This window comes from Pezoporus wallicus, unplaced genomic scaffold (assembly GCF_028554395.1).
Source record: "Pezoporus wallicus isolate ANWC-B61680 ecotype Strahan unplaced genomic scaffold, APGP_CSIRO_Pwel_v1 contig_4684, whole genome shotgun sequence".
In the NCBI taxonomy this organism is placed as follows: Eukaryota; Metazoa; Chordata; class Aves; order Psittaciformes; family Psittacidae; genus Pezoporus; species Pezoporus wallicus.
In genome coordinates, this window is record NW_026637499.1 from 731,225 (window position 1) to 755,194 (window position 23,970).

The 23,970-nt window shown below is 44.4% G+C and overlaps 1 protein-coding gene across 2 annotated transcripts in view; it reads left to right on the forward strand.

Moving 5' to 3' along the window:
- PAPPA (pappalysin 1) overlaps positions 1 to 23,970 on the forward strand; it is a 365,133-nt gene that overhangs the window by 216,272 nt on the left and 124,891 nt on the right. For both annotated transcript variants that reach the window (XM_057405883.1, XM_057405882.1), the window contains exon 3: positions 21,005 to 21,150. In XM_057405883.1, the coding sequence (XP_057261866.1) occupies positions 21,005 to 21,150 (146 nt within the window). The remainder of the gene's footprint in view (positions 1 to 21,004; positions 21,151 to 23,970) is intronic.

Consider the following 23,970-nt stretch of genomic DNA (forward strand, 5'->3'; position numbering starts at 1 on the left):
TTCCACTAGAGCAGCTTGCTCCATCTAAAACCTTCTGTAAAGTAAATTCAGGAGGTTGGACCTTTCACATAGAGAAGGATGCAAACCACAGGGTATTTTAACCAGGTGAAACACTTGTCTTTGCCATTCCCATTCTTTCAGGCCTTTTTTCTGATAGGAATCTGAGTTCAGTTCTTGCAAGGAATAGCTGCCCCTCAGGGAAATACAGGGCAGCCACCTCCACCATGTTCCATTTACATCATCCATGAACGCGGTGCATTTGACTTTGCCTCTCGCATGGATTGCTGGATGTGGGCAAACAGTACTTCAGTTGGTTGTGATTTTTCCTAACGATCCCTTCACTATTGCTGCCAGTGGAAATGTACAGAAATCTTTCAGCTGAGATGGTGCTGCCTTGTGCTACATCCTGGGGGAGTTTGCTCTGTGCAGCCACACTTTAAACCCTCAGCATTACTGGTGCCTTCACATAGTGGGTTCACAGGGTTCAGGAGAAGGGGTGAGGATGATAAGGTGAATTTTCTTTATATAGTCACAGCTGAAAATGTCAATGTGAACAGAGGCATGAATGCTGGCCTAGCAGCTCTGCCTTTGCCCGGTATCTGTGAACTTAATGCTGGGGGAGAAAGCCAACCCAAAAGTGTGATTACTCAGAAAATAGCAGTTTTTATAAGTAGGTTATATTTTTTTGGGTAGAAAAATACCTTTATGCCACAGAGGATTTGCCTGCAGCCTCAGTACATGTGATAGAAAGACTGGAAAGAGATGCAAGTTCTGAACAGAAGCAGCAGATAATAGTCACAGACTTGTCGAATGATTTATGTTGGAAGGGACCTTAAAGCTCACCCAGTTCCAACCCCTGCCACGGGCAGGGACACCTTCCACTAGAGACGCTTGCTCCAAGCCCCTGTGTCCAACCTGGCCTTGAACACTGCCAGGGATGGGGCAGCCACAGCTTCTCTGGGCACCCTGTGCCAGCGCCTCAGCACCCTCACAAGGAAGAGCTTCTGCCTAAGAGCTCATCTCAGTCTCCCCTCTGGCAGGTTAAAGCCATTCCCCTTGGCCTGTCCCTACATCCCTTGTCCCAAGCCCCTCTCCAGCTTTCCTGCAGCCCCTTCAGGCACTGGAGCTGCTCTCAGGTCTCCCCTTCAGGAGCCTTCTCTTCTCCAGGCTGCCCCAGCCCAGCTCTCTCAGCCTGGCTCCAGAGCAGAGCTGCTCCAGCCCTCGCAGCATCTCCATGGCCTCCTCTGGCCTCACTCCAACAGCTCCACGTCCCTCTTGTGCTGCTGCCCCAGAGCTGGATCAGGACTGCAGGGGGGGTCTCCCCAGAGCACAGCAGAGGGGCAGGATCCCCTCCCTGAGCTGCTGCTCACGCCATGGGGGTGCAGCCCAGCACACGGGGGAATTCTGGGCTCAGGCACACACTGAAGCTGGGTCATGGGGAGGTTCTCCTCACCCGGCACCCCCAAGTCATTCTCCTTGAGGCTGCTCCATCCAGTCTCTGCCCAGCCTGTAGTTTTGTTTGAGATTGCCCCAGTCCAGGTGTAGGATCTTGCACTTGGCCTTCCATGAGGTTTGCACTGACCCATCTCTCCAGCCTGTCCAGATCCCCCTGGATCCCATCCCTTCCCTCCAATGTGTCAGCCGTACCGCACAGCTTAGTGTCATTGGCAAACTTGCTGAGGGTGCTCCATCCCACCATCCATGTTGCCAACAAAGGTGTTGGTGTGCCAGTGCTATGATTTTCAGGGCGATGATGTTCTTGATGTAGCTGAGAGAGCTAAAGCTTACAAGTAAGGCAGGTTTCAGCAGCAGGAGGGATATCTTTTCTTAAGGCAATTAATAGTGTTAGGGAAAAACATAAGTATATTATAAAGAAGGGTTTATGAGCTTGGAAATTCTTTTCCCCAAATCAATCAGTTGATTTGGTAAAAAAAATGATTTCTCCTAAGAAATTGTTGCTTGTGATTTTTTTGAAGTCTTTCTTTTGTAAGTTTGTTGGTCTGTTGTGGGATTTCAGAGTGTGAAGAATGTATGTCAGGGATTGGTGTATGTATGCATGTATGTATGTTCAAATGTGGTAGCTGGAACAGAGTGAGGACAGGAGATGAAATAAATGGAAAGGTGATGGAAAGTGGAAGGAGAAAGGATGCAGAGATAGATCTGTAGGCAACAGTAAAGCGCAATCTGTGTCTTTTGGCCATGTGTTTGGACTTATTTGGAACCAGTTCCTGGTGTTTCAAGTCCTGGTTTGTCTCCTCCCTATTATGTCTTCCTTCTTGCCCCAAAACAGCTTCTCCATTCAGTGTAGGCTCCCTCCTCTGCACAGGTCAGGGTGAGGGGAAACCCAAGAAGTGCATATCTCAATTTATCTTCTCTTAACTGCAGTGAGAATCATTCGTTGTTCCTGACACCCCAGCATCAGGAGAGTGTGGAGCTGTCCCATCACTTTTGCAGCTGTCCACCGCTAAGATACACTTGTGCAGAGCGATTGATGAGGCCGATTTCAAAGTACGTGTGATATCTTCTGTGTTAGCTATTCATCAGGACTCCCACTGAAATCATCAGATAGTCTATGTCAAGACACCCATCATCAGATAGTCATAAAACTTTCTTTCTGTGCCTGTTGGAGAAGGATGAAGGGTGTGGGTGATTAGAGGGGCTACATAGAGTTGCTGGTTATAATTCCCCTACAGCTATCATGAAATTCAATGATGTGGAGCCTCACAACAAATCTTTTAGGATTCCTGAGATCCTCTGAAACCACTTCAACACTTGCAAGGTATTCATCAAAGCTTTGTTATAGAAAATCGTGATGCTGATAGTTGTTTTTAATCTATTAGAGCCAGATCCATTGAGGAACAAGATGGATATAGCCCCATCCCATAGCCCGGTAGAGTATTTAGACCAGGAATCCAAACCGCTACTGTCAAAAGCAGTTCTGAGTTTCTTTGCTTGCAGCCTGGGCTGAAGCAGAGTTACTTGCCACACATAGTGTGGAGGAAGATTAGTAGCTAGTGCTCTGCTGGGGTCAATGAAATCCTGTCCTTCAGTTTTGTTCGGAGTAATTTGCAATTTCGGAGTTTCTCTGGGTAACTCGACAGAAACTACCCAGTTAGCACATCATTTCAGAGCTCCAAATTACCATAAATTTGCAAGAAAGTGTTTTCAGGTTCATTAATAATGGATGGGTAGCTACAGCATCAGAGTACTTGTTCTCAGCTTCCACAAGGATCAGCGTAAGCCGTGCTGAGGGCACTTCTTGGACTACTTAAATGCTTGGGGTATGAAACTCTAATAAGCCTCCCAAAAGCCAGGAAATTTGGAGTGAAGGCTGAAACTCCATACCTAGTGCACCCTACTGGGTCTCTGTATTTCAGACACATTATGTTTGTTCGCTGAAGTATCTCCATTATGGAGTTCTTCTGGGTGGAGTTTCACCTTTAACTCTAAATTTCCTGGCATGTGTGAGTTTGAAGCACACACTTCACTTTCCCCCAGTGCTGTTTTTCACTTTTAATTTCCTTTGGCTTTTAAAGGAGAGACTCTGGTAGAAGGACCCCTGCTAAAAAAAGGGACCACATTGAAACCAAGATCAGAGTTTGGGGCCTAATTTGATCTTTCTGAAATTCTTCAGGAGTACAAGTTTCAGCAGGTTTTTTTTGTACCACTCTTTAAAGACTCTTGTGGCCAATCCACCCCAGTGAAAAAGATGATAAAACCTGCACCCTGCAGACCAATTACTTTAGGAGGTACCCAGATGTTTGAGTAGTTTATAGCAAACCTTAGAATCAGAATCATCAATGGTTTGGGTTGGAAGGGACCTTCAAGGGTTATCTGGTCCAATCCCCTGCAATGAGCAGGGACATCTTCAGTTAGATCTGGTTGCCCAGACCCACATCCAGCCTGGCCTTGAATGTCTCCAGGGATGGGGCATCCACCACCTCTCTGGGCGACCTGTGCCAGTGTTTTACCACCCTCATTGTAAAGAATTTCTTCCTCACATCCAGCCTGAATCTCCCTCTTATCCAGCCTGAGTCTCCCTCTTTCAGTTTAAAACCATCACCTCGTGTTCTGCCGCAACAGGCCCTGCTAAAAAAGTCTCTCCCCATCTTATAATCCCCTTTTAAGCACTGCAAGTCTGCAATAAGATCTCTCCAGACTCTTCTCCAGGATGAACAACCCCAACTCTCTCAGCCATTCCTCATAGCAGAGGTATTCTACCCCTCTGATCATTTTTGTGGCCCCCTCTTGACCCTCTCAAACAGGTCCATGTCTTTCTTGTACTGAGGACTCCAGAGCTGGATGCAGGACTGCAAGGGGGGGGGTCTCACCAGAGCAGAGGGGCAGAATCACCTCCCTTGATCTGCCGGCCATGCAGCCCAAGATACGATTGGCTTTCTGGGCTGCACTCAACATAGAACATCTCACTTAGATTGTAGTTAAGGATCTGGTGATGGCCATTGATACTTTGTGAGCTGTTTGTTGTGAAATGCGTTACTGCCGTTCATTCCCTAATGGCAGAAGCAGCCCGTGTTTGCTGTTGACACTTGCTGGGTTACATTAGTGATGGTAAAATAGTGGAAACAGCAGTGGTTTGGAATGACAGCAGTGGCAATTACCTGCGATGCTTTTAACAATACTTTTGGCCTCAGACGTTGAAAAGATGTGTCACCACTGGTTTGTGTGAGAGTGGTTCAGCTGCAGGGATCTGGAGAAGAAAATTCTTCCTGCTGCCTCAAAATGCATCCTTTGAGCTATAGTATCAATAGGTACTACGGAATAGATTTACTTCTTGTATTATAACCTTGTTGTGTCACTAAATTGAGGACATCAGTGGGAAGTGAGGACTTCTAGTGGAAGATGTCCCTGCCCATTGCAGGGGTCTGGACTAGATGACCTTTGAGGGTCTCTTCCAACCCAAACTTTTCTATGTTTCTGTAAGTGGTAGTTTGTGTCCCTAGCACAAGACTTGATTTTTCAAATCCTTCCTGTCATCTTCGCAAAGACACTTTGTGAAATGTCCCTAGGGAAGTTTAAAGTGTGTTGAAGTTACGTGCTGTTGGCTTTGTAAGTGCAGCCTCAGACCTGGTGTGCTGTAAGTGCAGGAGCCCAAGCTTGGTTTCCAGAGGATTTGATGCTCCCAGTCTGTTTCACTACTGACCCTTGTGATGGCTGTGGCATCTCACACTTTGTATAGAAGTCCCTGAAATTCAGCAATTCCTGATAGTCAAGAGCTACAGTCCATGCAGATGAAAACTTAAAGTGAAATCTGGAAGGATTCCTGCTGCCTGAAGCCAGGTACTTTGTCACCCATCAGCCCCTCTGTGATGGGGCTGATACCCTGCAGTGGTATGATGAGGGACTGTGTCCTCTGCTAAGCTGAATATTCCTCATTCTCACACTAAAAAGCACTTTGTCACTTTACTAGCAGACCATATTCCTCTCCTTTCACCCTTTCCAGTATGGCCCCATCAACATCCTTGTGTTGTATTTCCAGCCTTGACTTTGTAATACAGATCACAGCTGGTTGGTTTGAATTTCCCCTGAGTTACCCAGGATGCTGCTGAAAGCACAGGAAGAGCAGAAACGCTTTAATCAGTTAAATCAATCAAACAACAACCAAAAAAAAAGAGTAGACCAGACCTTCAAATCTACCCTGTGACCTTTGATACTCGCTGTCGATGACGTCTTTGTCCTAGTTCTTTAAGTGCAAGGTTTTATTGGGACTTGGCAGAAGGGTGGATGGAGGGAGGAAGACACGGGAGGGGGGTTTGCCGAGTTAAAAAAGGAGCCAGAAAATGTCAGTGAGAAAATGGAAATACCCTGATGTTCCTCCAGCCTAACGCTGGAGTCGGGCGCTCTCGCCCTTACAGGGAAGGGGCTCCTTTTCCGTTAGCTTGACTATGGCCTTATTTAATCGCTTTGCTCTGACATGGAGCCAAGAAAGGGCTTTGCTCTGGGATGCCGGGTCCTGCGTGCGTTCAGGCATCCACAGCTGTTCCCTAGCAAGGGTTGGCTTTTGACTACTGAGGTATTTTTTTATAGCCACAGAGGGCAACTATTAATAGATGAGATTTACCAAAACACAGCGCTGCGCAGCATGGTGCGAAGGGGAAAGGCAAACCTGTGTGATTTATGCCAGGAAAATTCCATGTCAAAATTATACCGAAAGACACAGTAAAAATGAAGATGCCAAGAAGGGGATTTAATCCCTTACTTGGGCCATGCCAGTATTTCTCCTCTATGAAGGATCTGCCCCATCGCATGAAGTATGTTGCCGAATTATTTCTTCAGCGCTAAGCAGCCCAGATTACACAAAGGATAAAGATAAGACACATAGGCACAAAATACCAGCTTTTTCTGAGATGTGATTAGACTGTGAAAGAAATACCAAAAGGAAGCGGAGGCATTCCTGACCCCGAAGACATTTCAGTTGATCAGACGTGGGATTAGGGGTAAAATGTGAAGAATTCCACATTGTGTGGTAGGAACGAGCTGATCGGGAGTTTGCTTCTTTGTTTATTGATTCATTTCTAATTTCCATGATATGATGTAATGAGGCTTGTGCCCGTGTCAGACTTACAAAGTATATTTGTGTATCAAAGAAGATGTGAGATTATGTTCTTCATTTAGGGATATGGAGCATTGAGCAGAAAGGAGTGTGTCAGTTGAAGCTCCTTTTGCAGTCAAAGCTCAGACATCAATTAAATAACATAAAATCCAGATGATATCAATTAATAGACCCATCACTGTAAACATCTACCCTCTTTTGTGCACCTTCCAAAGGCACAAAAAGGGGTTATATTCCCAAGTCAAGACCCACTGACTGTTAGTAGCATGTGGGTATCAAAATCCCCTTTGAAAAGCTTTGCTGAAGTTGTTTCATGTATCCCCGATTCATTTATTTGTTTTGATTCATTTGGAATGAGACAGGGAGAGATGAACTGGTGAAAAGTTCTAAGTAAATACAGAAATATGCTACACTCCTTTAGAGAACGTGGGCAGATGTCAAAAAGGCTGGAGCTTGGTTTGCTTCATGTGAGCATGAGCATCAAGGGAGGATGGAAATGTTTCCAGACCGACCGAACTGCTTAGGTTTGCAGAACTGGTTGAGAACAATTACAAAACAGCATTTTTCTGTGATCTTCTGATTTCCACGAGCTTGGTGATGCTCTATTCCTGTCTTCAGCCTCAGCAAGCACAAACGGAGACAAATATAGGCATGAGAAATATTAAGAAAATCACAAACTTTTATTGTTCAAAATACGTGAATATATTTGTTCTTTGGGTTTAATTTCGCCTTCGCATTTGACTTTCTTTCTGTTAAGGGCTAATTCTGAAAGCTGCTGATTCCTCCCCAAATGTGTAGTCTTGATGTTGTTATTGCACTAAGTGCTGCGGATAAGCGTTGGTTATTTGTAGTCGTTGCTCAGTTCCTCAGGGGAGCAGCCACGCCATCTGCTCACAGCAGGTATAGACACACAGCGTAGGCATGATTTAGAGAATTACATCTTCAAGTCTTCAGAATTGCTGGGGGAAAGGTAGGTGCTTCCAGTAGGATTCAGAGCACTGAGGTTAGAGGCTGAAAATAGGTACGTAAATGCCATGCCCGGTTTACATCAGGCTTCCCCATCACTGCATTCCTTAACAGTCATTCAATCTTTTCTATTTTTGTGTATATAATGTTCCAAACGTATGTTATGCTTTCTGTCTGGAGTAAGTTACATATCCCAAGCTCTTTGAAGTCCGTAGAAAGATTGAACTCCCAAAGACTTTGGGCTTTGGCTTGGATCTCTACATCCAGAGCACGAGTGAGGTCGAGAGCCTTCCCGAGACGAAGGGCAACAGCTAAGAGGAAAGCTCCTGCAGAACAGCACTGCACTAGAGTAAGTAGAAGAAATGTTTTGGGTAAGGATTGATGGCAACAGTTCACAGCATTATGAAAATTACTTCCCTTTTGCCTCCAGCCTTTTTACCACGACTGTGTCAGTGCCAAAAACCAGAACTCACTCACTAATTCTTCCAGAATTGATCGGTCATGATAAACTTCCAAACACAGAGTAAAATGCTTCCGTCAGACACATCAGAGTGTTTCTCCCAGTTTGCCTGAAGAAATCTGTGCTGTTTGATTTTCACCCCCTGCACCCAATTGGATTCAGAAAAGGGCTCAGAGTTCCTGGCTTCCTTCTCATACACTCAGAGTTCCTCTAATGGTTTTACTTCTGGGGATAGATGTATTCATGTGTTTTTGCTTCAGAATGTCTTTAAAATGCAGGCTCAAACCTTTAGCTATCGTCATCTAGATCAGACACAGAGTTTGTATTTTATCCATCTGGGAACAATACTTGAAGCACTTCCAGGTTTTGATCTAGAAAACCATCAGGGAGAATTAGTCCAGGAGGTGGTTCCAGGACACCTTCTCTTCCCCCACAATTGAATAAGGCACAGTGTCAGGTTTTGTAAAGTTCTTGAGATGTACTTGAGCTGGCAGCAGAGGAGTTGTGGAAGTGAGGGAATTCATAACAGCCCTCCTCTGTCTTTGACAGAGAGCTGCAAGACATTTCACGTTAGAGTATGTTTTATAAATGTGGGTTCGTATAATTTGGGGTCTATCTGTGGGAGGCTGGGCAAAAATGACAACCTGCAATTTTTGCTGAATCCTTTGCAAAGCTGGTTTTGTAGTCATCAAGATCTTAAGGCCTGTAGTAGTTGTTAGTGACCTGTTACCAATAAATCATTGCAGCAAACCAGAGCGAAAGTCAATGTGTGGTTGAGAGATGCAAATCAGAGTGGCAGAGGGTGCAAATGTTAAGGGGAAATTAAACTGTGTGGCGTGTCTATAGGAGTCATACTTGTGACAAAAGTTGGTCAAGAGATTTGCCATAAAGGAAAATTAGAGTTTTCCCCCTCTTGTGTTAGTATCCCACAATGGGGAACAGATCTTTGCATTCTCGGAGCCCTTTGCTGGAGGGTCTGTGTTTGATTCAAGTGGATCCACAGGCTTGTGGTGCCAAAACAGGCAATTTCTGCACTTGTGTCTGAAGGCCAAATATATGGGTATGATTTCCTATAGTTTACTGTTACATGCTGGATCAGGATTGTACGTTTCATAAGCTGCCAGTCCAATTTTGTAGGGTCTTGGGAAATGTGTCCTCCAGGGAATGCTTACAATCAGCCTTATGTTTTGGACTGATAGTGCCTGTTTTCTCATACACATGTTAGCAGATCCATATGTGAGGCAACCCAAATGTTCTTCCATCCTTTATTTAAGGAATAGAGGACTACTTCTGCTTGATACATCCCTCAGTTCAAGACATGTTCCCTCTCAGAGCACACACGTGCAATGGTATTTGCTTTAGCTTGTATCTAGAAGTTGCAGGTCCTGCATAGATTTTAAACCCAGAAAGTCTGAAAGTTCTTGAGTGTTTGGGAAAGGCATGTTCACATCTTTCCTCCTGCTGCTTGTTTCTGGCTCCAGAGAGAGAAGTGAGGGGCAGGATTTTGCTGTCAGGGAGTTGTGTTAGCAGGATCTGTTACAGCCATTGCTACTGCGTTTCATGTCCCAACAGTACTTGCTTGACAAAGTCCATGCTCCTGCTCTTTCTTTTCCTTTATTTCTGTCTTCCTAATGAGTAGGAATATAATAATTATAGTAATAACAATAATAATTATTATTATTGTTACTATTATTTAGAAAATACACTATCCACAGTATTTTCTTTCTGCAACCCTGAACTATTTTCATTGCAGGTGTGTTGGTGTTTCTGGGAACTTCAAAGCTATATGTTCTTATGTGGTATTTCTGTTTCAGTGGCTGATGTTTTCTGTTTCCTCATAATCTCTTCACTGCTGGGAAAGAACAAGAGCAAGTGGCTTTTGTAGATCTTGTAATATATAGTGGCTTTTTGGATCTGACTATTCCATTTTCTTTCCTTCCTTAAAAAACCTGTTCAAGACTTCACTGTTGAAGACTTATTAGTATGATCCATCGGTACCCATGAAAACAAACCAGCTCTATATTAGTCCTTTGTAGTAACAGGGAGAAAAACTCTCATGTACTTTGGAAATGTGAGGCTTTTAGTGCCAGGGCACAAGCTTTTGGTTTCCTTGAATTGAAGCCTTCATCACCAGACTATGTTCTCTGTGATCTCACTTTGGTGTCTCCTACCCTTTCCTGCATAAAATGAAATAAAAGGAAATTTCAAGCATTTGAACCAGATTTTCATTTCTTTCTCAGAAAAGAGGAAAATTGGGATTATCCATAAGGCATTGATGATCTGCCCACTGCAGCAGGACCAGCTTTCTGCACAGCCCTGCCAGGAGGTTAAGAAATGAGATTTGAAAGTCCATGAGTTGTAAAAACAAAAACAGAAAAGAAGCGGCATCTCCAAAGCACAAGTGATGTTTTGCAAGATGCATACTTGGAGTGGTTATTTTGGCCCATCAACTCCAAAAGTGTCTGTAATAAACATGCGAGGTCCTTTGTGGTTATATATGATTTTATTCTTTTTGCTGATGTCGGCCTGATTTCAAGTCGCTCTTCATTCCAATGGCAATGTATATCTCACTCTGTGGCACGGGGTTTATGTGCAGGGAGGATTAGTGTCAAAAAGTGAGATGAAAGGAGCAAAGAATTTGATCTTGTTCCTTTTTTCATCCTGCGTTTTTTCACTGTGTGTTGATTAGGGAAGATGCTGAAGGACCAGCCCCTTAAAGTCCCAGCTGCACACCCCAACAGGAACCCTTCTGAGGAGCTATGAGTAACTGCAACCTAACCGCGAGCACAAGGACACAGTGCTCCCTACCCTGACCTGTGTTTTGCTCCCTAAAAATGCCAGGTACTCCCATGGTAGGTGACCCAGCAGAGCTCACCCAGTCAGGGTCCTGACCCATCCTGCCTGCAGATAGGGCAGGTGGATGGAGCCCAGGGCAGAGCAGTAACCATGCAGGTAATTCCGTGCTGTCCATGGGCTCTAAAGAGGGGACACAAAGCACTTCCCAGTGCTCCAGAAGCACCCCAAACCTTGACAGCAAGGCACTAGTTTGGGCAGGCTGCAAGTGTGACCGCAAGCCTGACCCCTTAGCCAGTAGGATGGAGATGAGAAAGTCAGGCTGGAGTTGAATATTAGCAGTGGAAATTGTTAGACAGCTTTAATATAGAGAGTTGCTGTGAGCTACTCCTATAATTAAAGAAAACTCTGTGTCAAAGCCTCAAGCTTCCTCTTGATCTCCAACTTTCAGCCTGATTAACAGAGGCTCTACCTAACTCTTGACCTGATTCAAGGGAGTGATGACAGGCTGCATTCCTGCTTTTCCTTAAAAAAATCAGGTTTGTTCTGGTGACTGTAACCAAAGTGTCCTTTACGTGAACTGCTGTGCAGTGTGCTACGCACGTATCTGTCGGTTGTTCTTGGAAGCTTTGGGATGAGAGGTGGTATGCAAATGCCAAATATTAGAATGGAAAGGAGAGCCCTGGTTCCACAGGAAAATCTGTTTCTGAAGTGAGTGTGGTGCATTGTCTTCAGGAAGAGTGAAGCTGAAGGATTCAGGAAGGACCAGCTTCTTACTGTAGGGAGCTCTGGCTTTTCGTGTGCTGAGCATGAGATCTTTAGGACTTTTGTGGAGCTTGTAAAATAAGAGTAAATGAGTGTAAAATATGAGTAAATGATTATAAAATATGAGTGAAGGCTTGTAAAATATGATGAGGAGCCACCCGTTAAAGGATCAGCAACACAAGCCACTGCTTATGTAGAAGAAAGATGATCCTTATTATCACAGGATATAGGCTCAAGAGATCGAGTTTCTAATCCTCGCTGTCACAAGGAATAATTTTGTTACTTTGGACAAATTGCTGCAGTTCTCTACCTCAGTTTTCCCATTCAGAAGACAAAGCAAATTATTTCATTTCGCTATTTGATGGCATCTTCAGTCATGGTGAAACCTCTCGAGGGGAGGCCCAGTGCAAGGGTTCTTGTTCCACTTTAGTATCACTTAAGCCCTTGGACGGGGTTTGGAGCGGTGCAGAGGGCTTGTGTCAGGGCTTTGACCAGAGTGGAATTTCTCTCTTCATGTTTAGGAAGCATTTTGAGGCCCAGAGGGGAAGCACTGTGGAAGTGCCAAACAGCATAACCGATGGTTAAAATAGCCTAATATATATATCTATCTATACACGCACACCTTCCTATACTGACTTAAATTCTAATGTCTACGTGAGTGAGGTTTGCTGCAGCCAAAAGAGGTTTTCCTAAAGTGGGAAAGTGAATCTGTTTTAACTGAACGGGTTCCTGAAAGTATCCTTACTCCTCTTCGTTCTTTCTCGTCTGACTTTTCTCCTTGTTACAATGGTTCAGCCTGTAGAGTCTGGAAAAACATCAGGGTAACCAGGGCAGAGGGAATATCAGATGGAGATGAGGGATGGATAAGAGACAAATTACAGTACATTTCTCATGGGTCATTTGGCTCTAGTCTTGAAAAGGAGAGAGAGAAAAAAATCCCAAAGTAGTAAAAGAAAGAAAAAGAGACAAAACAAATAAACCTGCCAGTGTTGCTGATTTCAAAGGCCTGTGAAATGTGCATCTATGCTTCATAATGCTTTGCTGCTTGAAAGAGATGCGTCTCGAAATGTTCCGTTCTTTAATCTTACTCACTGTCTCAGAAGTTAATTGTACAGTAAGATCACAATTCTCCTTGCCAAGGCTTTCCCTTTGTTTTCCTTCTCCTTCCTGCATGTTGGCCAGCCAGCAGATCTTTTCCTCGCTTTGTGTAGTTGGTTTACTTAATTATCTTTAATGGTTGTGTGAGGAAACAGGGCTTTTCAGTTCTTGTTGCACGAGTGAACTCAAGTGTTGCTCCGCTCTTGGACATAGACCTTGCAAAGGGAGAAGGTTCAATGCTCACGTATTTATGGTCTGCAGCACTGCAACTCTCCATAAATCTCCTAAAGGGTATATAAAGGTGGGGTCTCTTGTATAAAGAGTGGGCATTAATCCTTGGGAGGATCAAGGGAGAGAGGGAACAGATAATTTTCTGTATATTAACAGCCTCCCCAGATTGTTGCCCAGAGCTCAGGCAGAACATGTATGACATTTGAAGAGGTTTGCATCATCTTGTTCCCCATTCTTTTTCCCTCAGCCTCTGCTCTTTCTTATCCTGGCCAGAACCAGCAGCAAAAGTGCCGGGGAAAAAAAGAATCTGGTTTCACTGTATTTCTGAATCTCAGCCCAGGTTTGTGGAGGATTTGGCAAGGATTTACAAACCTTTGAGAGAATCCGTGTGGAGATCTGAGGAAACCCGCCTCCCTCCTTAAAAAAGCAAGTTGCCTTGGCCAGAAATTGGGCAAAAATTGGTCGTTTCAACGGAGGTTTCCTTTGAGATTTTGGATTTGAACCTGAAGCTGCACTTTGAGAATCAAATTTTGCTCTGACTCTAGATTTACACTGGAGCAAATGCATCACAATCAGCACCGATACTTGTGTGCAACCCAGTGAGAACAGAACTTGGCTCAAAGTTCAAGCTCACATGAACCAAACCGAAAGAGGACCCAGAGCTAGGTTTGGAGAAGCCCAACCACCAGCTTTATTCCAAGCCGTTGATGCAGTTCAGCTTATTAAGTAGCTGTTACATTTACAACATCCAGAAGTTATCTGTAAGTAATTGCATAAAATAAAGCTGTATCCTTTGTTAGGTTGGATACCAGGTTGGATGGCACTTGGGGCAACTTGCTCTAGTGGAAGGTGTCCCTGCCCATGGCAAGGGGTTGGAACTGGATGAGCTTTAACGTCACAAACCGTTCTGTGATTGCACGATTAGCAGTCTTTCATGAGAAATTCAGATATGACCAAGCAGGGGTGTGCCATGAGGGTTCTATAGACAATAATACTTATTTTTAGACCTAAGTAGCAAACAATTTATGTATGGAATGTTCTTTTTTCCTTCCAGTCATATAGATTTAGAGTGTAGAATGTTACAGTAGAAACGTGCTTATGGCTAGGACTGTCCTGCTGGAAAGCCAGCATTACAAAGCAAATGGAATGAGACTGATGATTTGATGATTGTAAAAATTCCCTGCTTTACACCAAGAAGCTGCTGTCAGTCTCTGTTGCAGGATAAAGAAAAGCCAAGCCCAAAGGATTCCCATGTTTTGCATAGTAAAACTTTTCTTTCTGTTTTCTTTTATATATATATGTATAATTTCTTGTCATAGGGTGAGTAAAGCCTGAATCAGCAACATAATGGTAGAGCTTGGAAAAGATGGCACCCTAGGATCACTGAACATCCAGCCTTCTGTAGCCATGTGTGGTTTTACTTGGTTGCTTAATGTCAGTCTTAACTATAGGACCTGCCTCCGGTGTAGAAAACCCTCATCCAGCTTTAACCAGCTAACCCGAACGCATTCGCAGTGTCCCAGAGAGTGACACAGAGTTCAGCCCAAGCTTCCAAGCCGACCCAGGAAGCCGGGTGTATGCTTGAACACTCATCCTAAGTGTCTTCTCTTGGATCCTTATCATTATTAAGTTTTCCTTTGCCAAAACATTCCTTCTTTCTTGTAACAGGAGATCAGATTTGGGGGCTGTAGACTAGGACATTTTGTTGCAGTGGATAAACCAGAATGGTTTAAAAGCTGCCAAGCCTACATGTGCTGACAGTGCTTGCAATTTATGCTTGTGGACATGACCTAGTGACTGCCTGGTTTGGATGCGGTCGGAATTACAGTTACACAGTTGGATTTCAGTGTGAACACAGGCAGTGATCTGGATCTAAATTGGGACCTGAAGCCTTTCACTTGTAATATTCTGGCTCCGTTCTATTTCAGGCTCTGTCCCAATCACTGAAAGATTTATACCTTTATCAATAAATTATCATGACTTTTACTACACTTACACCAGTGTCTTAAATTAACACTAAACTAAATGTAGATGAGGCACGCTTCCTGCTTCACATGATTTATGGCAATCTGTCTGAAATGAGCAAAATTAAATTTGCCAGAAAAGGCAGATCTTTAACATTAGGTCAGACAAAAATTTTATTGCGAATCCACCTCTGAAGAGGGTTTGGAGATTGCCCTTTTTTCAGGTTTTTGATAAACCTGTAGCACTTTAAGCAAAAAAAAGAATGAGTATTAGGAGTGTTTGTGAGGTCTGAAATCTCTGCTGTGTGCTTTATGTCAGGTTGTAGGTGATAGCCAGGACAAAGATACAGTTCCATGGCACTGATAAGCTCTCAGCTTGAGGAATGTGTCCTCTTTTGCTGACCTGCCTTTAAGAAAGATGTTGAGAGTGCAGATGAGAGCATCGGAAATGACTAGAGGTCTTAAAAATACAACCAGTGTGGAGAGGCTGAAAAATAATGTCATTTAATGTCCCTTTGTGTGGGGAATGGCATAAACAGGGTGCCCAGGGCAGTGCTGGAATCACTGTCCCTGCAAGTGTTCACAAACTGTGTAGACGAGGCCCTTAGTGCCATGGGTTGGTGGTGGCCTTGGCAGTGCTGAGGTAACGGTTGGACCTTATGGTCTTTAAGGTCTTTTCCAACCTGGTTGATTCTGTAATTCTAAATACTCATGTGCATCTGTTGCAGAAGAAAAAGATTCAGGTAGACCTTCAGTAAAGCTTGTGACTGTAAAGGTATTAAAACACGGGCTGCAGGTTGCTGGGGCAGTGGCAGAGTCCTTGTCATGTGTGGTCTTAAGTATGAGCTGGATAAGTTGCTTGGTGTGACATAGAGATGCCCTTGTCTTGGGGTGGAGTCTGGCAACAATGATCTCTGGGCATCCTTTCCAGCTCTATTTTCCTGTGATTCTATGACAGGAGACAAAAGGCAGCTTATACACTGGCATCAACACTGCGTCTCCAAAGAGAGTTCCATGTCTAACCACCCAAGACTGAGAAATCACAGGGGGAAAAGCTAAATTACAATTGTGCATGTCTGCCAAATGGCCTCATTTCAAGGTCAACTTTCAGTGCTGTTAGAGTCATGGCTCGTACCATTATCTTCAGGAAGAGCATCATGTATCTCAAAGCTGTTCTTGCTGTTCACTGCAGATATGGAAAATCTCTAGGTGGACTCTGCACCCTAAAACCTTGTGCCCCCCATGTTGCTTGAACAAACAGGGCTGCTGGTGAGTGCCTGTCCACATCCTGACTGCTGTGCTCTTTACTGCTCTAACGTGTTAGTGTCAGTCCTGGGACCAGGATTGGAGCTGGAGGGATGAAGGGAGCACGACTGAGATACATCAGCCACACTATGGTGGAAACCACACCTGGATCTGCCACAGGCATTGCAGGGCTGTCCCGAAAAGCCTCCTCTTTGTCTGCTAAACTGTATTCTATGGTTTAAACTGGGCTGACATCTCTTTGATGTCATCACCAAATGAAAGCAGAAACAAGGAGTCTTGGGAAGGAGAGCAATATACTGGTCCCTAATTCCAGCAGATTAAATCTGTCCTACAGTATGCTGAACTCACTACCTAAAGGGTAGGATATTGCATGTCAAGACTTAAATGGAGACATTTTGAGGCTGACTTCCCAATTCAGAAGATGCTGTGGGGTTTTGTTTTGCATTGGTTTGGGTGTTTTGTTTTCAGATTGTGAAATGCAGTGCCTTTTATTCCTAACAAACTCATCAGGCAGTTGGAGACCGTACTCCATAGTGAGCAGATAGCAAAGTTCCTACTCTGTGCTTGGGTGGGGTCTTGCAAACAATCCCTTAAGTACCCTGTTTGTTTTCTTGCTGTAAAGGGACACTTGTCTTTGAAGGAAAAAAAAAAGCCAAAACAAAGTCAAATAGGGAATAACTGGGAGCAAACAGTAGAAAACATTTCCTAACAATAAGGGCTGGAAAACTCTGTTCCTTGCAAAAACAACCACAAGTGCAAGAGGCTACACCCCAGGCACACTGGGGAAACACGGGAAAGCCACTCTCTGACCTGGAAGAAAATGGGGAGGAAAAGTTTCCAACCCAGTTACAAAACTGCTCGACTCTAGCCACCAAGGCCAGATTTAATATGATTAGACTGGATACCCACTGAGTTTAAAAGCCATTGTTGAATGTGTTTGTAGTGAAGTGGCAGAGATTCATAGCTGGGCTTGGCTTTGGAGCTGAGGATCCAGCAGAAGGGAGCTTCATGGAACCATGGGGCTAAAGCCTGTGGGCTTCACCTCCCTGCCTGGGAATGAGCCCTGCTCCAGCAAAGCCACAGCCCAAATGGGCAGGAAATGGGTTTGACAGATGAGACAGGCATGGGGCTAATGGCTCCTGTGACTGATGGGGCAGGCTGTGTGGCGAGACACTGCTGGATGAGCTGAAGGCTCCATTAGAATGAAACTGGAGCATTGCACGGGATGCATATTACTGATTGAGGTCTGGGGCTTACTGGATGAGGGCGAGCTGCTGTAGAGTTCCAGGGGGCCATTTACACTGCAGTGGAGGGAAAAAAGCAAAGTGAAGCTGTGCATTGGACAAAAAAGTCGATGAAAAGATCTGGGTGGGAATGTGCACATTGCCTGATATGATTTGGTGTCCCAAATGGCCTTAAACAGCCCATAGAATTTCTATGTCTAAACCAGATTCCTGCAAACGAGACCTTTTATGATGCACTAATAGGCTCATTAGGCTTTCTTGAGCGAGGCACGCTCACAGCATCCAGCATCGTATGTTTTTTCCATTACAGGAATTACACGTGTTTTGTTGTGCTTTGGGTTCTGTTTTGTTTTCCACATAGGCTTGCCCTGACAGTTTCCCCCATTCAGGTTTATATTGGAGGTACCATCTCGAGCCAATGAATTTTATGAAATATGTTGCTGGCACTCACGGAGAGATGCATAAAGGAAATATTCTAATGACAGTTGGGAAGGCTTTGATCGCTTTCCAAGACTGCACTCATGTCTTTGAAATGCGAGTTTGGCAGTGCTGGAAAGGCTGGGCTCTTTGGCTCTCTTTGGCACGAGCCCATGTGACAGACATTATGTCCTCTATCAGGGGACCCACATAACCTTGAGAAGTGTAAGCAGCGCTCGCAGATTGCATTGGGTCAGATAGTCTGGGCTGATAACAAAGCAGCCGCGGCAGCAGGGGGGAGGCAGCCTCATCCAATGCAATAACTGAAAGCTATTTTGACCTGGTAACTGTTGGGTCTGCTGCCTGCGGCTACGTAGTTGGACATGAACTGCAAAAGTAGTTAATTTATGCCTCCTTGAGTGTAGGAATGTGGTGATGATGGATAGGGATGGGAGGTTATTAGAAACACGGGGAGGAAGGAGAGGATAGAATTCCAGCTCGTGTTTTTATCTCTTACACACACACACACACACACGCTGGTTCCTTTGCATGCATACTCTTGGCTGTCTCGCATGTGTGCACAATCCAAAGCCTTGCTTACACACTCACACCTCAGCTCATGCACGCACATGCAGGCGCATGTCCACACGCTTACAAGGGATTTGCCTGAGCTAAGTGCTGGAGCATGTTTATGTGTTGGGGGTTGCTGACTGCTTTTACTGCGCTTTCTTCCTCCCAAACATGATCTGCCTACACCTAGTCCTGTGCAGCCCCTTTGCTAAAAATCCTCTGGACATTCTGTTCTTACACCTTCTGAATATATTCATTTGCAGACTTATATTGGCTGGCAGAGAAATGGTGGTCAGAGAAATGCCATAAAGCCAAGTCCAGTTGAGTTGGTGAATTTACGTAAGAGGAGTTCAGTCTCAGTGATGCACTGACATCATTTAACAATTAGTTAAATGCTGCCTGCTCTGGATGTTGTCTGCAGTAATAATCCATGTACCTAGATGTTGAAGCACAGAGCCTGTGTGCAAGTGAGGGAGCCCTTGTGGCCATGCACTGAGGCTATAAATGGGGATGGGATCGTGTAAACAATAAGCAAAGAGACAGCTGAGAATAAAGAAATGTTAGTTTAGATTATTTGAAACCATAAGAGAAGAGTGGGGATAAAAATGGTAATCTCAGGAGGGGAGTCTGATTATAGTTACTCCTACAGGGATTTGCATAGGCCATGGAGTGCCTGCATCCAGAGTCAACAACCACGGTCTCAATACAGGCCTTTCTTTCCCACTGTGATACAAAACATACAAACGTTTTTCTACTTAGAGATACACAGTGCTTCTGTTTCTGTCCTTTTCTTTCTTGCACAAAGCATCACACCACTCAGCCATTGTCTCTTACGCTTTTGCTCACTGTCTTCTACTGATGCTACCGTACACGTACACATACACATCCTCCCCTTCCCATGCGTGCATCCTCCATCACATATTGTCCCAATGCACTTATGCTTTCGTCTGGAAATGTACATTAGTTGTCATGTAATCTCAAACTGTTGCTTGTGGACACATATGAGCCCATGTTTAGAAGAGGTGTTTTCAAAGGCACAAAGAAGATCATGGACATAGATTACACACAGCCTCAGAAGGTTCTGCAGATACATGCAGAACAGGCTTGAGGAGCTAAGGGGAAGATGTGTGTGTTTTCCATAGATGTGTTGGGAACAGTGGAGAGATGAGAAATGTGTAAGGGGTCACAGTGCTGACCTGTCCTTCAGGATGTCATCCACATCTGATCGGAAGATAAACACTGTATGGAATGGAAACATACCCTTCCACTGGGGTCCCCAAAGAGCACGTCTTCCTCCATGAGTCAGCGAGGGCCTGGGGACACCCAGCCGTGTGCTATTTTGGAGGCAATGACTTCAGCAAGTGGCAGGGGAAGCTATTGTGGAAATATGAATGTGTTTTCCATTGGGGAGTCCTCCAGGGAAGGACAGAAAGATCTTGGTGTTGATCCAAGTCCCCTATTTTTTCTTCACCCTTCTGGGAACGAAAGCCTTGCAAAGTATGCAAGGAACCCTATTCACTGAATGTGTTTGGTTTGTGAGAGCTGTGTGAGCCCCATGAACACCCATACACAGATGGAGAGGGGGACTTTAGGAAGCAGGAATCAACCTGCTCAAGACCATCATGGTGTCCTTTCCTTACAAGCTAGACAGCCGTGCTTGACTCAGTGTGATCTCTCTGTTGTTTCCACCTGTCAAGTGAAGACAGTGCAGCTTACCTGGGTTTGAGATCTTGTGTTAGCATGCTTCATATCAAAACTGTGAGCTAGAAACAGAGAACCAATGGGTTACTCTTATGCTTCACTTTCTCCAGCTTTACTCTGTGTGCATCAGAGTTCCAATGGAAGCAGTGTTGTACCATGGTGCGTGCCCTGTGAGTAGCTCCTCTATTCCAGTATTGACAAAGTCTCCTCCCTTAAAGGAGTGCAAAGAGTGCTTCCAATGGCCATTAGGCTTAAGGGATTGGCTTATCTGCAAGCAGATTGCTCTGTAACCTCCAGACATACCAAAAGCTAAGAAGAAATACAGCTCACCAGGGAGGGGAACACCTAAGGAGCCTTAGGAATTGATGTCACAGTATGGTACCGCTCCTGCAGAGATGTCTTGCCAGGAGACCTTTTGGCACAACTTGGCTTTCAATAAATAGCAATTTCCAAGCATCCAGTGTCAAGGTTAGACCATCTGCATCCTCTTACAAGTGGCTGGTGCTGGTGCTAAAGGAGGAACTTTGTGAGCTGGTGTGTGTTGCTGCACCAGCCTGAAGATGTGAAACTTGTCGTGAAGGAAAATTAGAGGTAACAATAATAAACAGCCTAGAGGGAATGTGCAAGGTAACTGCTGATATAAGAGATTTACTGACCATAATATGTGGTTAATTACATTCATAATAAGTAGATTCCTATACTTATCTTCAGAATGTGTACAGCTTTATGTATTTAGCTTGGATTTTGTGGCCTCAGTTAATCAATGGCCTGATATCCTTGTATAAGATTCACTGTATGAATGCAAAGCAATCAAAGTTAGGGAGTGGGTTATTAAAATATCTCAGGTGACTGTTATGCAGGATATTATAAGATCTTTGCCTGGATTGCAGCACTTCTTCTATACTTTGTGGCTTTTCATGTCACCTTTAGAAAACAAAATGCTTTTCTTTTCCTACAGAGCATACTTGGATGTCAACGAACTGAAGAACATCCTCAAACTGGATGGATCCACACACCTCAACATCTTCTTTGCCAATTCCTCCGAGGAAGAGCTGGCTGGAGTGGCAACTTGGCCCTGGGACAAGGAAGCCTTGATGCATCTAGGTGAGCAATAAAGATGTTTCTTCTTTGTAAAGCATTCTTCTGAGGCACTAAGAAGGAAAGACAAATATGCTTTAAGCTCTGTTCTGATTTCTTATCATTCCTCTAATATATAGTCAGGGGAAAAAAAGTATTTCACGATTCCCAGATACTGGCTCTCAACCAGGAAAATATTAGGTTATAAACCCAAAGCATATTATGGTATTTGTAGATGATGTCAAGCTGAAAGTATTTCACCTTTTAAGTGAAGCTACTTTACAGGGCATTCACTCCATGGGAGCACTTTGCAAAGAAGATTTGGGGAGATAGGTGTGGGGATGCTAGACAGAAGTGAATTTTTAACCTCAGCCTATTATGTTCTGATCCTTAGTTCATTCCTTAGTAAGTGTTCAATTAATTTCCCTCGCAGCTGAAATTTGTGGCTGTTTTTCTCTACCAATGTGCAAAAGAGCAAACTGCTGAGAGATTGTATTTCTAATGTTCATTTGAGTGGAACTAGAAGGAGTTCACAACCCTGTGGATTGCCTTGCATGTTTCATAACAAGGTTGCTGAGTATGGCTGCTGGAACCCAGGCGTCCAGACAAAGCTGTACAACCTCCCAAATGACTCATTGCCCTGACACCCGCAGTGCCACTGGACCTGTGTTCCTTGCAAAGTGCCAGATGAGCCTGGTTCAGAAGGCACCTACTGAGTGTGTAGGTACTTCTCTGAACTGCACAAACCTCCCTCGGGCTGCAAACCTCATCTGGTCATCTTATAAGAGCAGGGATTGTCACAGATTTCCCAGCTATTTTCTAGCTTGTCCAGACCTTCCAAAGCTGGAAGTGAAGTCCAGTTTCTGCCAAGTTCAGGCTTTATGAAAGGCTGTTTCAGCCAGTTTTTATATTACCCAGCCCCATCTTGAGCAAAACAGAAAAGCTGTGGCAAATGTAAAGCTAGACGAGGAGAGTAAAATATGATGTTTATTATTCTAAAGCATATTGTGAGAGCTGAGCTACAACTCGAGCCATCAGTCAGGGAGGCTTTTCCATGCTCAAAAATGTATTACGCCAAATCCTAGATGTTAACATCTCTTTATAGTCACCATAGCTGAGAGAAGCCCCATGGTTGGATCAAGCCGTTGCCCTACCTCAGTTAGTGAATGCTTTATTGTGACATGCAACTTTGCTGCTGCTCTGGCAGAACTGCGAGCAAACTTCCCAAGGACTGGCACTGACACACATCCAGTCTCCTGCTGAGCTAGGCTGGAAGTGAAGCCACTTCCACTCTGACTTGCCTCCAGCCCCTTCTCCATGGGCTGCTGCTTGGAGCACCAAGAACAGAAGATGCTGTGAATAAATGCCTGCCAGTGAGCATCCCCCACAGCAACATCTGGCAAAACCAGAGATAGATATTAACCCCAGCCTCAGCTGGAACCCACACTGATGTGATTTCTATCACTTTGTAGTACCACAACTCCCTTCTCCTGCACTAGTAACTGTTTGCTTCTGATTGTGCAACAAGGATGGGTTTGCTGGTGGGAAACATTAGCCCTAATGCCACTGCTGGAGTGAGCTAAGGCTGCAGCGTAGCTGATCCTGCCATAATGAGTAGTTTCACAGCTTCCCTTGGTGTTGCCATGGGAGGGAGAAGAGAACAAGGAGAGAGCTCCAGAGCGCCAAGAAGAGCCTTCTGCAAGAGGGCTGGGGCCTGCCCAAAGCCCTGGTGAGTTCTTCTGTCACTTCATTAAGCTAATTGTCACCATCATGCCTCAGCAAAACAGTTTCAACTCAGATCCTAGAGTGTGTTGCCAGAATCCATTGACCAAGACAAGATTTCATGGGAGAAAAAGACATTAACCAACAGTTTAAAGTTGATTTGAAGTGGGGAAAAAGTAGAATAAATAAATAATGGTCATAATTTCCTGTCCAAATGGCCCTCCCAGACCTGTGCTTGCTCTGTAAGAATTCAGCTTGAATCTTTTTTTACTCTCTTCTATAAATCCAATATGTCCTTAATAAAAAAATATGAAATATGTCCTGTGGTGCAGATCTAAAGGCTGGGATAGAGATTGGCTGGGTGAGGGAGTTTATCTTTTCTGTAAAACTGCACTTGATTTAGATTCTTGACAGCTGTGAAAAATGTAACTTTCCAACAAAGGCAAAAAGCAAATCTCTGTCTCCAGCTGCCTCGGGGCTGTCCAGAGCCAGAACCATTTACCCAGCCTGTGCTTTCAGAGGCACATCCTGCTGAGGAATTCCACCAATACTCCTGCTATTGGAAAACAAACTCTGGAATTATCATTGGGAAAGAGACCCTCACAAAATACACTCTCTGACTCTCTGGGTTGAAATATCTGGGTAGAGACCAAGCACTGGAGGAATCAGAGCATGGATTGTATAAAGGGGGATTGAAGTGGTTACGTACTGGTAGGCTGTATATAATTTGGATGGACGAAAAGGAGCATTTCAGTGCTGTGGAAGGGATGTGCAGATGCTGCATGCAGCATAGTTGTTGCAGTGTGATTGATTTTGTTCACTCTTTTTAATCTGTATTTAAACTTTCAGCTCATTTTTTAAAAGACTATATATGTATTTACACATGTCCACATGACTTCTTTGCACTGTGTCCATGTAGTCACACATGCCCATACACAGTCTTTCTTATGTTCCTATGCATAGGTCCCTGCAGGACATCGGAAGGGGTCTTGCCTCTGTCCTCAGCACTGATAAGATTTCAGGTGTATTGTGTTTGGACACTTGGAGGAAAATGTGAGACAACTGGGAAGGAAAACCAGTGGAGAACCACAGTCAGGAAGGACTAAAGAAAGGTTGAATGCATTA